The sequence below is a fragment of the Rhinopithecus roxellana genome, chromosome 5 (assembly GCF_007565055.1).
Source record: "Rhinopithecus roxellana isolate Shanxi Qingling chromosome 5, ASM756505v1, whole genome shotgun sequence".
Classification (NCBI taxonomy): Eukaryota; Metazoa; Chordata; class Mammalia; order Primates; family Cercopithecidae; genus Rhinopithecus; species Rhinopithecus roxellana.
Genome location: NC_044553.1, coordinates 3331178 through 3345277, shown reverse-complemented (window position 1 = coordinate 3345277; position 14100 = coordinate 3331178). Strand labels below are relative to the sequence as shown.

The 14100-nt window shown below is 33.6% G+C and overlaps 1 protein-coding gene across 2 annotated transcripts in view; it reads left to right on the top strand.

Annotated features, from left to right (window-relative positions):
- Positions 1-14100, top strand: part of MDGA2 (MAM domain containing glycosylphosphatidylinositol anchor 2) — an 854319-nt gene that overhangs the window by 649884 nt on the left and 190335 nt on the right. For both annotated transcript variants that reach the window (XM_010375832.2, XM_010375833.2), the window contains exon 8: positions 2157-2450. In XM_010375832.2, coding sequence (XP_010374134.1) covers positions 2157-2450 — 294 coding nt within the window. The remainder of the gene's footprint in view (positions 1-2156; positions 2451-14100) is intronic.

Genomic DNA, 14100 nt, shown 5'->3' with positions numbered 1-14100 from the left:
AGATACCATTGTTTATTGAGCCTGCTTCAGTATTCATATCTCTACATTAGCTACCTGCTATAAATTAGTTTTTGTTTGTATTCTGTTCAAATCGAAGGATTTATTATCTCTTATTCTCAATGTTCTCAATTGTTTATTTTAATATTAAATATTTGGTCCTTAATATTATCAAGGGGGTTTAAATGAAAACATAAAATCCTTAATTGTGCCTGTCACATAGTAGGGGGATGATAAATGTTAAATGCTGAGGTTATTCTGCACACTTTCTCATGGAGGGTGAGTAAGTATCATAGTTCCATTCCAGTCGCATTGTTAACAGTATGCTGCTTAGATTTTAATTACATCATTCACTTTGAAAAGAACAAATACTTTGCCAAAATTATTTAATTGTTTCCATATACTGGAACAAATTATTTAGCCATTTGGGTTTATAAAATGAAGCCATTTTAAACATGTATTTTGTTAATGTCAATTTCTAGGATGTATATATCTACTTCAAAATGATGGTGGTTAATATTTCATATTGTTTAAATTCGAAGCTGTTATGCATTATGTAATTTGTTTTTTAAACAATAAGTAAGTGAAGGAATTAAATAAAAAAGTGAATTGAAGATATTTGAATAGGAGGATAGTTCTCATATCACTTTGAACTTGAATTAATTTGTCTCTATAATGAGGGCAACAACATTTCTAAATTAGTTGAAAAATAATTTTAAACATAACTATGTTTGGTTTTGTACCTGGACACTGGGGCATAATCAAACTAAAAGGAAGAATAAAACCTTTCACTTTTCATTCATGTGCAGTACTACTTCCAAAGGGAACAGATAACATTTATCAGAAGGATAGAATTATTCATGTTTCTGGTTATTTGTATTTGTATAGCATTCTATTTAGCTTGCCCTTTTTTGATAGATGTTCTACTGCACAAATGCATTTGAATTCATATACAATTGTATAAGAAATAAGAATCTTCCAGTGGAACTAGTGATAATGTTTGTAAGAAAGATCATTGTATAGTACTTCCCTCATATCACATTAAATTTTTTCAGCACAATAAAGTAAGTTACAGTAAAATCAATCTAACTTTTCATAAATATCCTCTGTAAATCAGAAACTGGCTTTACTTGAGAAAAATTATAATTCTTATATTCATTGAAATATATTTTGAAGATTTAATTAAAATTAACTTTGTAGGCCGGGCGCGGTGGCTCAAGCCTGTAATCCCAGCACTTTGGGAGGCCGAGACGGGCGGATCACGAGGTCAGGAGATCGAGAACATCCTGGCTAACACGGTGAAACCCCGTCTCTACTAAAAATACAAAAAAACTAGCCGGGCGAAGTGGCGGGCGCCTGTAGTCCCAGCTACTCGGGAGGCTGAGGCAGGAGAATGGCGTAAACCCGGGAGGCGGAGCTTGCAGTGAGCTGAGATCCGGCCACTGCACTCCAGCCCCGGCGACAGAGTGAGACTCTGCCTCAAAAAAAAAAAAAAAAAAAAAAAAAAAAAAAAAAAAAAAAAATTAACTTTGTAGAAATACTGGCAACATTATGGCAAACTATTTACAATGACATCAAAATATTATGAAGTTAAATAATAAGAAATTCAAATATCACAAAAAATTAAAAGTACAAAAATGGAAAATAGAATGGATTGTCAAATTGCTTGATTTCACTCCCACTAGGGAAAAAAACAAATCTTAAATCTTAGCAATTTGGCAAGTTTTAAACCAGTCAAACCTTATGATTTTAGATCAGAGGTTTCTCTTTTTCCCTTTCTGACTACTTGCACTTATTGTGACTGCTAAGTCTACATAGCTGAATGCTACTCTTCTATGAAATGCAAATGTTAAAGCCCCAGTTAATGGCTAATTATTACAGGTCATTGAGAAGATTATTTTTATGTTGACCATTCGTTTTTCAATTGAATGCCTTATTTATTTTGCTAATGTTTGAAGTCCTCATTTTAAAATATACAGTGAAAACAATTAAGAATGATTTTAAGTGAGAGTATATTCCATTTATTCCCAAGGTTTTTGAGCATCCGAATTGTCACATTTCTTCCACCAGCAGAAATTATTTCCTTATGATTTTCTGTATCTGAATATGCTTTACCAGTTTATACTAACCTTGAAAAATTTTCTTTTTCCCATTTCAAGTTCCACCCAATCTGACTGTTCCACAGGAAAAATCACCATTGGTCACCAGAGAAGGAGACACAATAGAACTGCAATGTCAAGTAACTGGCAAACCTAAACCAATCATCCTTTGGTCTAGAGCGGATAAAGAAGTTGCAATGCCTGATGGATCAATGCAAATGGAGAGTTATGATGGAACACTGAGGATTGTGAATGTGTCTAGGGAAATGTCAGGAATGTACAGATGTCAGACCAGCCAATACAATGGATTTAACGTGAAACCAAGGGAAGCCTTGGTGCAGCTCATCGTTCAGTGTAAGTAAATTCCCTTTTATGCATTTCCATGTGGGGACAAGGGAAGAATTGTTACCATTATTCTGCTAGTAATATGAGGTGATTTTTGTAATGGGATTGAATGAACTATTTCTACATTAATGATACCCAATTTAAACTATAATCTACCCTAAATCTGCTTTTTGCATTAGTTTATACACACTAATAGAGTTGTGTGGGTTTTGTGTGTGTGTGTGTGTGTGTGTGTGTATAATTATGATGGTGTTATCTGGTTGGTTAATGTGTGTGTGTGTGTGTATGTGTGTGTATGATAATTATGATGGTGTTATCTGGTCGGTTAATGTGTGTGTGTGTGTGTGTGTGTGTGTGTGTGTGTGTGTGTGTGTATGATAATTATGATGGTGTTATCTGGTTGGTTAATGCCAAAGAATCAACAAACCTAATGGTGAGAAACTGTCCATGTGCAATAAGCAAAGTGGAAACTGGAAGTAATTGCTAATTCAGGTTGTAATATATGTTTGTTTTCACAGTCCATGTTTTTACTTCAGGCAATTGTATGTCCTTTTCCCAAATTATCTACCTATTTCAAGCATCTCTTTGCTTAAATTATGGAGATCTAATCATTGAAATGTTATATTTGCATACCTGAAGTTGTAATAGTGAATTACATAATTATCTAGTAATATAGTGATAATTCAGGAAAGTCTTAGATGCTGAATTTTTGCCTTATTTAATCTTAGCAGGTAGTTGTTTTACTCTGAGAATTGAATAAGATACATTTTTAACTATTTTTATATTTTTACTGAAATCACGGTTATAGTTCTAATTAAAAATGTAGATATTATGGACTTTACATTTGCTTTTGGCATTAAAACCACCTAAATCTACACACTTAAGGGTCAAGAAAATGCACCAGTGTTACTATTGTTTGGTTTTTACAGAATGCCCTGGTAACTGGGCTGCCCAATGGTAAAGACACTGCTGAAAGAGAGGAAAACTAAACACAGTCTACTCAATTTCTAACAGTGCTACTGCAAATTTTAGTTGATATACTATTTGTTAAATATATGGCATAAAGTTTTCATTAAACAGATGAATTAGGTAAAACCATGCACATCAATAAACGATGTCATTTTTATCTAACTCTTTTGTAACTCAGAAACTTGAAAATAGAATTTAGTCCAAAAATGTCTATTTTTCTATTAGACTTAAAGTTGTTGGCAGAATGAATTATTTTGTATTTTAGAGAATAATTAAAGTATGAAAATATTATGCGTGGAACTGCTTAGCTACAAATGTATTTGTGTATGAGATATGAGTGTGGGGTGAGAGACAAGGTTTTGGGTGCTGCTTAACCATTCCCTGCCCCTCTTCTATAGAACCTCAGATTCCAGTTATGCTATTTGTCTTATAAATATGCAAGCTGATATTTGCAAACAGATGACAAATAACTTGGCTTGATTTCTAATTGATTATGAGTTTTTTCTCCAAATAAGGCAGGTTTTAGAGATGTTAGGTTCCATTCAGCAATGGAATATTGCCTTTTTCTCAGTGGCCTCTATACTCATGACAGTCTGTTCATGGGTATGAGGATCATGTGAAAACAGGTTTCTGAAAAAAAGAAAAGAGAGAGAAACTGCTTCCCATTAAAAAAAAAAAAAAAAAAAAAGATACCTTAAGTGACCACAAAGGAATTTGATATAATTTGGAACACTTCAATCTTGTTGGTAAGCACAGGATTCTGAGCTTCTTTGAGTTATGCACAAAGCTTCAATGTTCCTGCAGCTATTAGTGCAATTAGTTTTCACTCTGCTCACTCCTTTCTGCAGAAGCTCTGATACTAATAAAAGCTACAGAACCCAGATGGCTCTAGAGAACTTCAAATTAAAGTTTCAAGAAATCAGAATCTCCGTTCTCCATAGAATATACTTAACTTCAGAATTTTATTGATTAACTAAATTTCCTGTTTTTTCCTTTTTCCTGCCTCTTAATTAGTCCCCTAGAAAATAAATTCAGCATAAGATTTTAAAATTCAACTCTATAATAGGAATGACAATTAACAGTGGCACAGTTGTCTAGTGTGACAGGGATGAACATAATTGAGTAAAAAATACCGATAGACACAGGCAAAGTTTAGTTATTTTAACACAGGTAAGATGATACAATTTATCTGCATCCCAAGGTGACTTCCTGAAGCAGGGGGTATAATCCAACAGCATTTCCTCTCAGAGGCAAACTTCCCTGGCCTGCCCAGGAAGGCAACTGAATGCAGGCAATCTTGCCAGCTCTAGGTGAGGAGCATGTAATCATGGCTTTCAAGGACCTCCCTTCCATATATTTCCAACTCTTCTGAAGAACCTGTTTATATGTCACTGTTTTCCAGGTACAAATAACTGGTAACAACTCCAGAATATTCCTGAGTACATCAAAGGTTCATTTTCCAGACATATAGTCTCTGCCAGCAGATCTTGCCTACATGCCTATCTAAGGCTTATTCTTGCAAAACTAATAGTGTAGGAATTCAGATAATGTTTTTAAATTGATTAACAGTCTAACTTTTATAGTCATTTTTTTAAGAGACAGGGTTTCACTCTGTTGCCCAGGCTGAACTACAGAGGCATGATTATAGCTTACTGCAACTTTGCTCAGTAAAATCAGGCTCAACCGATGCTTTCACCTCAGCTTCCCGAGTAGCTGGGACTACAGGTGTGCACCTCCATACCTGGCTAATTTTTAAATTTGGTGTAGAGACAGGGTCTTGCTATGTTGCTCAGGCTTGTCTCTAACACCTGACTTCAAGTGATCTTCCTGCCTCGGCCTCCCAAAATGTTGAGACTACAGGTATGAGTCACCATGTTCATCCTGATTTTTTTTTTTTAATTTGAAAATAATTTATCATTTGCTTAACTTGGATACCTGTGCTACATGTAAGAAATATTAATATGTAATATTAAAACTAAGTTATATCATACATATGTGGACATACATATGTATACATATATATATATATTTTGTATCATCCTTAGCAATTAAGTACATCAATGCAGATAACAAGCTATGCTTTATATATTTTGTATTCCCAGCATAATATATTTTACATTATAGCTGTTCAGTAACTTTGCTGAGTAAATATAAGTTTACTCAACAGTAAATTTGTTGTGTAAATACAACACACAAAATGTTCATGCCTGGTTTGTTAGTCTATTGTTGCATTGCTATAAAGAAATACCTAAGGCTGGGTACTTTATAAAGAAAAGAGGTTTAATCGGCTTACAGTTTTGCAGGCTGTATAGGAAGCATGATGCTGATATCTGCTTCTGGGTAGGCTTCTGGAAGCTTACAATCATGGCAGAAGGTGAAGTGGGAGCTTGCACATCACATGGCCAGAGCAGGGGCAAGAGAGTAACCTGGGAGGTGCTACACATTTTTAAATGAATACATCTCACGAGAGTTCACACTATCCTATTGCAATGACAGTACCAAGGGGGAATGGTGTTTAACCCATTCATGAGAAATCCCACACCAAGATCCAATCACCTATCACCAGGCCTCACTTCCAAACTGAGGATTACATTTCAGTATGACATTTGGGCAGGGACACAGATCCAAACCATATCACCTGTTTCTTTATTACTTAAGTTTCAGGGGTAGCTGAGGATTTGCTGCATACAGATTTCTCCCTTAAGATGTTTATTACATTGGTAAATTCTGAACTGCCTATTTTACACACGAGCACACACACATTTATGTATAATTTTATCTTTTAAGACATAAAATAATGTAAAAGAGGTGGCAATAATAAATAAGATAGAAAAAAATCCAGTATTTTCAAGACATGTTTTACTTGCTTAGTTTTACTTGCATCCAACTAAACAATAACCACTCAAAAAAACTAAGGGAGCACAGAATGAATTGTATATAGGACATCAATGAGTGAAGGGCATCCATCCCTAAAAGGAAATAGTACATATATATATTTCTAAATAATATAAATAATGGAACCATCCACTTATGGGTCTAAATATCTAAATGAGGTTTATTCTTAGCTAATGTTATGTTTAAAAGGAAGCAATATAATTTATAAAATTATAAAGTTTATACAAACTTTTCAAATTATTTACTCTCACTAATTAATTTGCCTCTTGTTAAAATTTGTACAAAATGAGGGACAGAAGCCTAGAGATATTTTAGACCATTCTATATCCTGTTAAGAGTAACATAGTTACAGCAATGAAATAGTTTGATTAATTCTTGTTCACATTGCTAATTTTTAGAAAGCAAAAGGTTTTTTCTTTATGACTTTTAACTTCTACAATTGCCAGTTACCACACAGATTATGGACCAGAGTATGAAGTTGAAAATATAAGTTTTTTGAAACAAAAATATTTTTGTTTCAAACTTTTTTAACATTAATAACATTAATAACATTAATAAACTTTTAATAACATTAAAAATTTTATCCATTGTTTAATTTATTCCCATTTTTTGGAATGGTAATACGATTTTTTTAAATACTTGACTCATTTTTATTTGAAGCAGCATTAGAATAGCATAATTGAAAATAAAGGTATTACATATATTAATTTATTCATGGTATTTAAAAATCACAGTATGTATAGAGCTTACCAAACACAACTGAAACAACTCTCTTTTTTTCCCTCTTTTTTTCTCTTTTTTTTTTTCTTTTTCAGACTGAGTTTCATTCTTGTTGCCAGGCTGGGATGCAGTGGCATGATCTCGGCTCACCACAACCTCCGCCTCCCTCGTTCAAGCAATTCTCCTACTTCAGCCACCCGAGTAGCTTGGATTACATGCATGTGCCCCCATGACCAGCTAATTTTGTATTTTTAGTAGACATGAGGTTTTTCCATTTTGGTCAGGCTGGTCTCCAACTCCTGACCTCAGGTGATCCACCCGCCTCGGCCTCCCAAAGTGCTGGGATTTGACAGGTGTGAGTCACTGCGCCCAGCCAACTAAAACAACTTTCTAAACAAAGTACCTGATTGTTTGAATATTAATTGAATAAAAGTTCCATTGAATTTTCAAATATATATGTTAAATGAGAAACCAGGATATGCAGGCAAGCGGGTGGCTCATACTTGTAATCCTAGCGCTTTGGGAGACTGAGGTGGGTGGATCGTGAGGTCAAGAGATTAAGACCATCCTGGCCAACATGGTGAAACCCCATCTCTATAAAAAATACAAAAATTAGCTGGACGTGGTGGTGTGCACCTGTAGTCCCAGCTACTCGGGAGGCTTAGTCAGGAGAATTGCTGGAACCCAGGAGGTGGAGGTTGAAGTGAGCCGAGTTCTCACCACTGCACTCAAGCATGAGTGACAGAGCGAGACTCGTCTCAAACAAAACAAAACAAAACAAAAACAGGATACAGGATATGCTTATTGTCTGCCTAAAAGAAAGTATTGTTTTTCATATCTGTATTATATAAGTATATTTATACTTATAAAATTGTATGCTACAATTTTAATTTGATAAACTATAACATTTTATTTTTAATATAAGCTGTCCTTTAGTTTCATCTCAAAGCACTATTAAAGTCTTTTAGTAACGTGAGTATATTTCAAAGTATAATTCCTTGAAAATTAACTGGAGAATATATTGCATTGAATGTTACTTTTGGTGTTGTCTCCACCATGGATATGCACATTTGTTGTACCTTCAACTAATGACATGATATTTCTGTTAAGAGGTATAAAATATACACTAAAAACCAAAGACAGATGTTAGTGTTAGATTCTGTTAAATAACTGCCTTTTACCTAATTCCAAATCTAATTAATACACCCCTTATAATTTGTATTTTCCAAACAAAGAAAAATTATGAAAGAAAATAATCAGGACTGTTGATAAACCGATGTTCCTCCCCTATTTCAGTTTCCAAAGCGAGACCAAATTAGGTGAAGGAGAGAAAGCCAGAGATCAGTTTTATTTTTGAGGCTTTTTCTCAAGAAATCTAATGAAGAGAGTATGCCAGTTACTTTTAATCAAAATGAATATTCAACAAAAGCAAAATCTCATGAACCTTACAAAGAAAAAGAAAATTAAAGATAGATTGGAAAGTGCTCTAACACATATGCTCACTGTTGTTAGACAAGTTACTGAGTAATGTTCTGTAGTGTTGAGATAGATAGAAATAGTGTACTGAGATAATATAACAATTTTGTGATTTTTTAAAAGCAAAATTATTCTGGAAATATCAGTGTGACTAGGGATTAATCTAAAACTAATATCAAAGATAAGGTAATTACTGATAAAAGAGGAAATACAAGAGGATCTAGGCCAGGCAAAAAGGCTATCCAAAAATTTTACAAATGAATAAATGAATTTTTAATTTATTAGGAGGGTAATAATGACTTTCAGCTCAGTAGCCTGAACAAGTTTTACTTGTCCAGGTCTGTTTCTTATTTTCTGTAATAATTCAGTCCATCTCTTCTCAGTCTCATAAGCATGGTAATTGAATGTTGCCTCTCTGGCTAGGCTTTAATTCTCCTCTTCTGTTTATAACAATTCTTCCAATCTTTTTGCCATTTAAGTCCTAGCTAAGTCGCACCCCTCTATACTGCCTCTTGGTGATGATGAAAGATCTTTATTGATAGCTCCATGGACACTAGCTTTAGTATGTAGAAGACAATTTAGAGCTTCAAAGTAAAACTTCATTTTGAAGACACACAAGATGGTATGTTTCTTTCAAAATCACTAGGTTTTATTTCAGTATTGCCTTTCTCAGAACTATCCTGTAATATTAGCTATACAGATAGTTGAGAAATAATTCTAATGGTTGTGTATGTTTACACTAAACTGTTTTTATCTGATTGTATTCATTTCTTATACCAAAGTGACTTGATTCTAACAGCCTTTGGTTTTCTTCCATAATATAAATTTATACTCAAAATTTGAAGACTTACCTTTGAGATTATTCCAAAGACTCTAGTAGAAACATTAAGGTAAGTTCAAAGTTATTTTCCAAATGTACTTAAGGATGGAGTACATTGCATACATATATATATATATATATATATATATAATATCTTCAGATACAACAATTGACTACACATTATCTGAAAAGAAGATCAGTTTATCAAGTATGTGGCTCATGTAAGGAAAATAAGTGCATAGTTTATTTTTCTGGTTTCTTCTCTGCTGCTATCTTAATGTAAGTACAACCAAAATTTAATATTTAGAAAAGTGTATGGATTAAAAATTTTATTTTTCAGCATCTATGCAAAGAAGTGTGAGAGTGACCAGGTAGTTTTAACAGAATGATTAAAGGTACAAATTAAGCCAGGCAAGACTTATTTTTATTGGTATTGTCAGCTAGGTACTTCTGTCCACCCCAACTATGCAAAAATGAATTCAACTGGATAATATCATTATATCATTTCCATAATACCTTAAGGCCATGAGGATATTTTCTCCCATTGAAACCCTTCAGATATGTGATTAAGTTAAATTTATTTTATAGGTTTTTTTTTTTTTTTTTTTTTTTTTCCATTTTTTGAGACAGGGTTTCTCTCTTGCCCAGGCTAGATTGCAGTAGCACAATCATAGCTTACTATGGCCTCAAATCCTTGGCCCAGGCAATCCTCAATCTTCCGAGTAGCTGGGATTACAGGTGTGAGCCACCATGCTGGGCTGTTTTTTACATTTTTTTAGAGACAGAGTCTTGCTGTGTTGCCCACCCTGGATTCAAACTCCTGGCCTCAAGCGCCCCTCCCATCTCAGCTTTCCAAAAGTGCTGGGATCGAAGGTGTGAACCACTACTCCCCACTGAGTTAAATTTTCAATAAAAAGTTTACATGCCTCTGTTCCTGCGGGCTTTTATCTTTCTCCCTTTTTTGCTTTATGGAAATATAGTTTCTTCTAAGAAAAATGAACATAAACACATATATAAATATATATGTATAACTATAAAAATTCTGTGCCTTCATAATCTTTCTTAGTTAAAAAAGAATTTATCTTTATTCCAAAAACTAAATTCATTCTTCCCAAATACAGAATGTGGGCATTTCATACATACTGTGATCATCTCCCCTGTAACACAAAGGTAATAACAATAAATAATTATAATAAATCACACATAAAGGTGAACAATAATATATCATATGAATATTCCTGTGATATTATCAATTTATTTTAAATATACCAACAATAATATGCTTAGTGCAGAGGGAAATATAAAGTGCTATCAAATTAACTTACAAGGGTATAAGTTAATTTTTTCTAATCAAAGACCCATGTATTTTGGTCTTTGATTAGAAAAAAATAAATTCAAAGAATTTCAGATGTTAAGTAAAATATAAGAAATTGATTGTCAAAAAAGTACTTTAATAAATGCATGATAAAGCCAATCTGAAAGTGAGAAATCAAAGGCAGTATTTGACAGAAAGACATGACTTCCTCTCCCTCCAGCAATGGGCACATATTTACTAGAGTGTTTAATCCCCTCCAGGCAGTATTCATATAGATTTTCAGCTTATATGTTGTTAGCAATTGTATCTTTATTATCAATTTTTGATGTAATATCATATTTTAATATTCAGTACCAGCCACACATTTTTTGGTTTTGCGTATATCATATTATGTTGGGTTATATTACGTGACACTAATAACTTTACTTTGTACTACATTCCTGTATTGAATAATCTACCAAGGGTCTTAGATTCCACTGCTTTTAAACTTGCGGGACTACTAGAGGCATATTTGGTATCAAAATTCACATACAAGGGTATAAGACAGAAACAATAGCTTGCCAACATGCCCTTCCACTCCTATTCCCTGCAGATCTTTGAAAATGTGTAAAAACATGTTTTAATTGAGTCAGTGGAGGAAAAGGAATGCTCCTGGCATCTAGAGAGTAGAGACCAGGGCTACTGCTAATTGTCCCAAACGCAGTCTTCCAACACAGTTTTCTTGCCCAGAATATGTATATTTTTTTGTGGTGGAGGAGGCTCTAACTTGTTTATTGTATGGTGTTTAGAGGCTACGTAGGCTTGTAATCTTTAGATTCCAGTAATATGTCCTTCTCCCCTATGTCATGATGATACAAACTGTCTCCAGACATTGCCAAATGTCTCCGACTGGCAAAATCACCCCAGGTTAAGAACCACTGCCTAGATGATGACTCATAGACAAGGAAACAAGGTCTACATAATTTGGGGATGGGAACTCTGGGAGAATCCTCTGCCCCACAGGAGCCAATGTCTCTTGTAACAAATCTATAGGCAGAATTTCCAGGGTCCTTGAAGAGACATGCCAGTTACAAGAGCCGCTGCACTAAGCTCAAAGCCTTGGCTTACTATTAAGTATTAACATTCCTTTCAAATCCAGAAGCAATTTAATGTAGAAATGCCACCTAAGATTATAGTTGACATTCTTCCCTTGTCAGGTTATCAGGGGATCAGAGATAGAATTTTAAAAGAAGGTCAAATTCTCATACAGAAGGGAAAAGTTTTATTCCTTTAATTGCACCTACTCTTTTCATCTGCCATACTAAACTCTTAGCAATTCTTTTACTCTTATATTTTTCTGCATTTGATAATAATAATTATAGTTTCATATATTAAGAAAGTATGTTTCCAATATATCTTTTTGTTTTTTAACTTGCCCTTTGATTCATCTTCTGAGAACTGCTGTGCCTGTATTCTTCCTTCATAAGCCTTTTGGCTTTGTGTCTGGGTTTGGCAGGGAGTAGCTGTATTTCATGCTGTTCCATCAAATCATTTCAGTCTACCTTGTGAGTTCCTTTCTTCTGGCAAATGAATATTTCCTTGAAGCCTTAAAAATTATAATAAGCAAAAATAAAGATTCTTCAAAAGGACACCTCAGGACTTAAACTAACCATGCATTATAACATTAAAATTAAATCTCCTTGATTATATACCATTAAGACTTATTTTAAATGTGGAAATTACTCTTTCTTCTTAATTCAAACTATTTTCATAAAGAAAGAAGTCAAATACTTTTCTTGAAATTTAATATGTATATTGTTTTCTTTGATACTATTTTTCATTCAATGAAATAAAAGTTTTAAAATGTTTTTCTAGAAAAAGGTTATTATTTAACTTGAGTAGGATTTCTTTTTAAGAAGATAATTGCACTCAATTAATCAAGGGAGGAAGCTATTAAAAACTAAGCAGGAAACTGAAATGTATTTAAGAAAAATAGGAAGTATTCATTCTTATAATTTAAATTATTTGCATTGAAATACATGGATGAAATGACAGAAGCGATCAGACGTTTATTGAGTATTTTGTTTCTTTGTGCCCATCAGTTTCAACAGTTTATCCAGTGTTTGAAGCCATATGTTCATAAACACAACATAACTGCCTTGTGTACAACATAAAATGATAAATAGTGCTTTATAGCTCAGTTAAAAGATATAAGTAATTCGAGTACACAAAGTTTTCACTTTAAGTGCTCACTGGAAGCTCTAAGTTACAGTCAATCATTCAATCACAGATATACATAGATATAGAGGCAGATGATGCAGATATTTAGAGAGGTATGTACGAATGCAGTGATGTATCCCTATTTACTTATCTATCCATCCACCTGTCTGTCTATCTGTCTATGTCTGTGTTGTCTCCATGCAGAGGACACATTTATTGAGTGAACACTCATTCCTGTTAATGCATTTTTCTTGTTTGTCTTTTATGATATTGTAAATACTAGTTCTGTTTTTACGTTTCAGTCTTGTTTTGGCTGCTATTTATTCTTCATATCTTTAAATCAGATTTTGATCCTATTGTTCCCTTACTCTACACTTTCTTGCTTGGCAGTATAATGACTTAAACTGTCATTGCTAAGCAGATCTTCCCCAAATTTGTATCTGAGATATTCAGCTACTGCAAGATGTCAACTTAGTTTCTGCATGAATTCTAAAATCTAATGTGACTAAAATTAAAAGTATAATAATTCCTTTTCATTATTTTTTTCCTCTTGAATTCCCTGTTCCTCCAAAAAGATCCCTTTCCTCTCTATTATCAAGAGCAAAGTCATTCTGTCTTTCCTTTCTCTACCATACATTTCAAATTAGGATATTGTATTCTGAATTAAAGACCTGATTTGAATTCCAGCTTTGCTCTTTATTCATAATTTCTCTAAATATTCACTTTCTTATTTGCCATGATGAAAAGAAATCTTGTTATGATGGATTTCTCTGAGCATTAAATTAGATGATGCCTAAAAAGCATTTAGACCAGTGTTTGACAATGTTAGTAATATTCCTTAAGGTTACCTCTTCTTTCCAAAATCCTCTGAATTCATCCCTGCTTTTCCATTCCAACTTTTGTTCAAAGGTCAGACCCTTTTACCTCCTGCAAGAAATTCCTACTATTTTTACAACCTTTGATCTCTTTACCTTGGCAACATTGCTGCATTGCTGTCGGATAAACTTTTTTTTTTCTTTTTTTCTTTTTTTATGAGTGAGAATACTTTCAGTTGCAATTGGTGGAAAATTCTTATCTTATCCTGGAAAGTGTAGTGGGTTCCAGGAATGTAAACATTACCACCTTCTCAACTATCCACTCAGTTCTTTCTGTATTTGCTTCACTTAGTGGTTCTCATTTCCAGTCCACCTGAAAAAGCTTGCCCCTTTGTCTCTCTCCCAGAGATTAACTACAAAGAGACGTGATTGGTTTGGCTTGGGTAACCA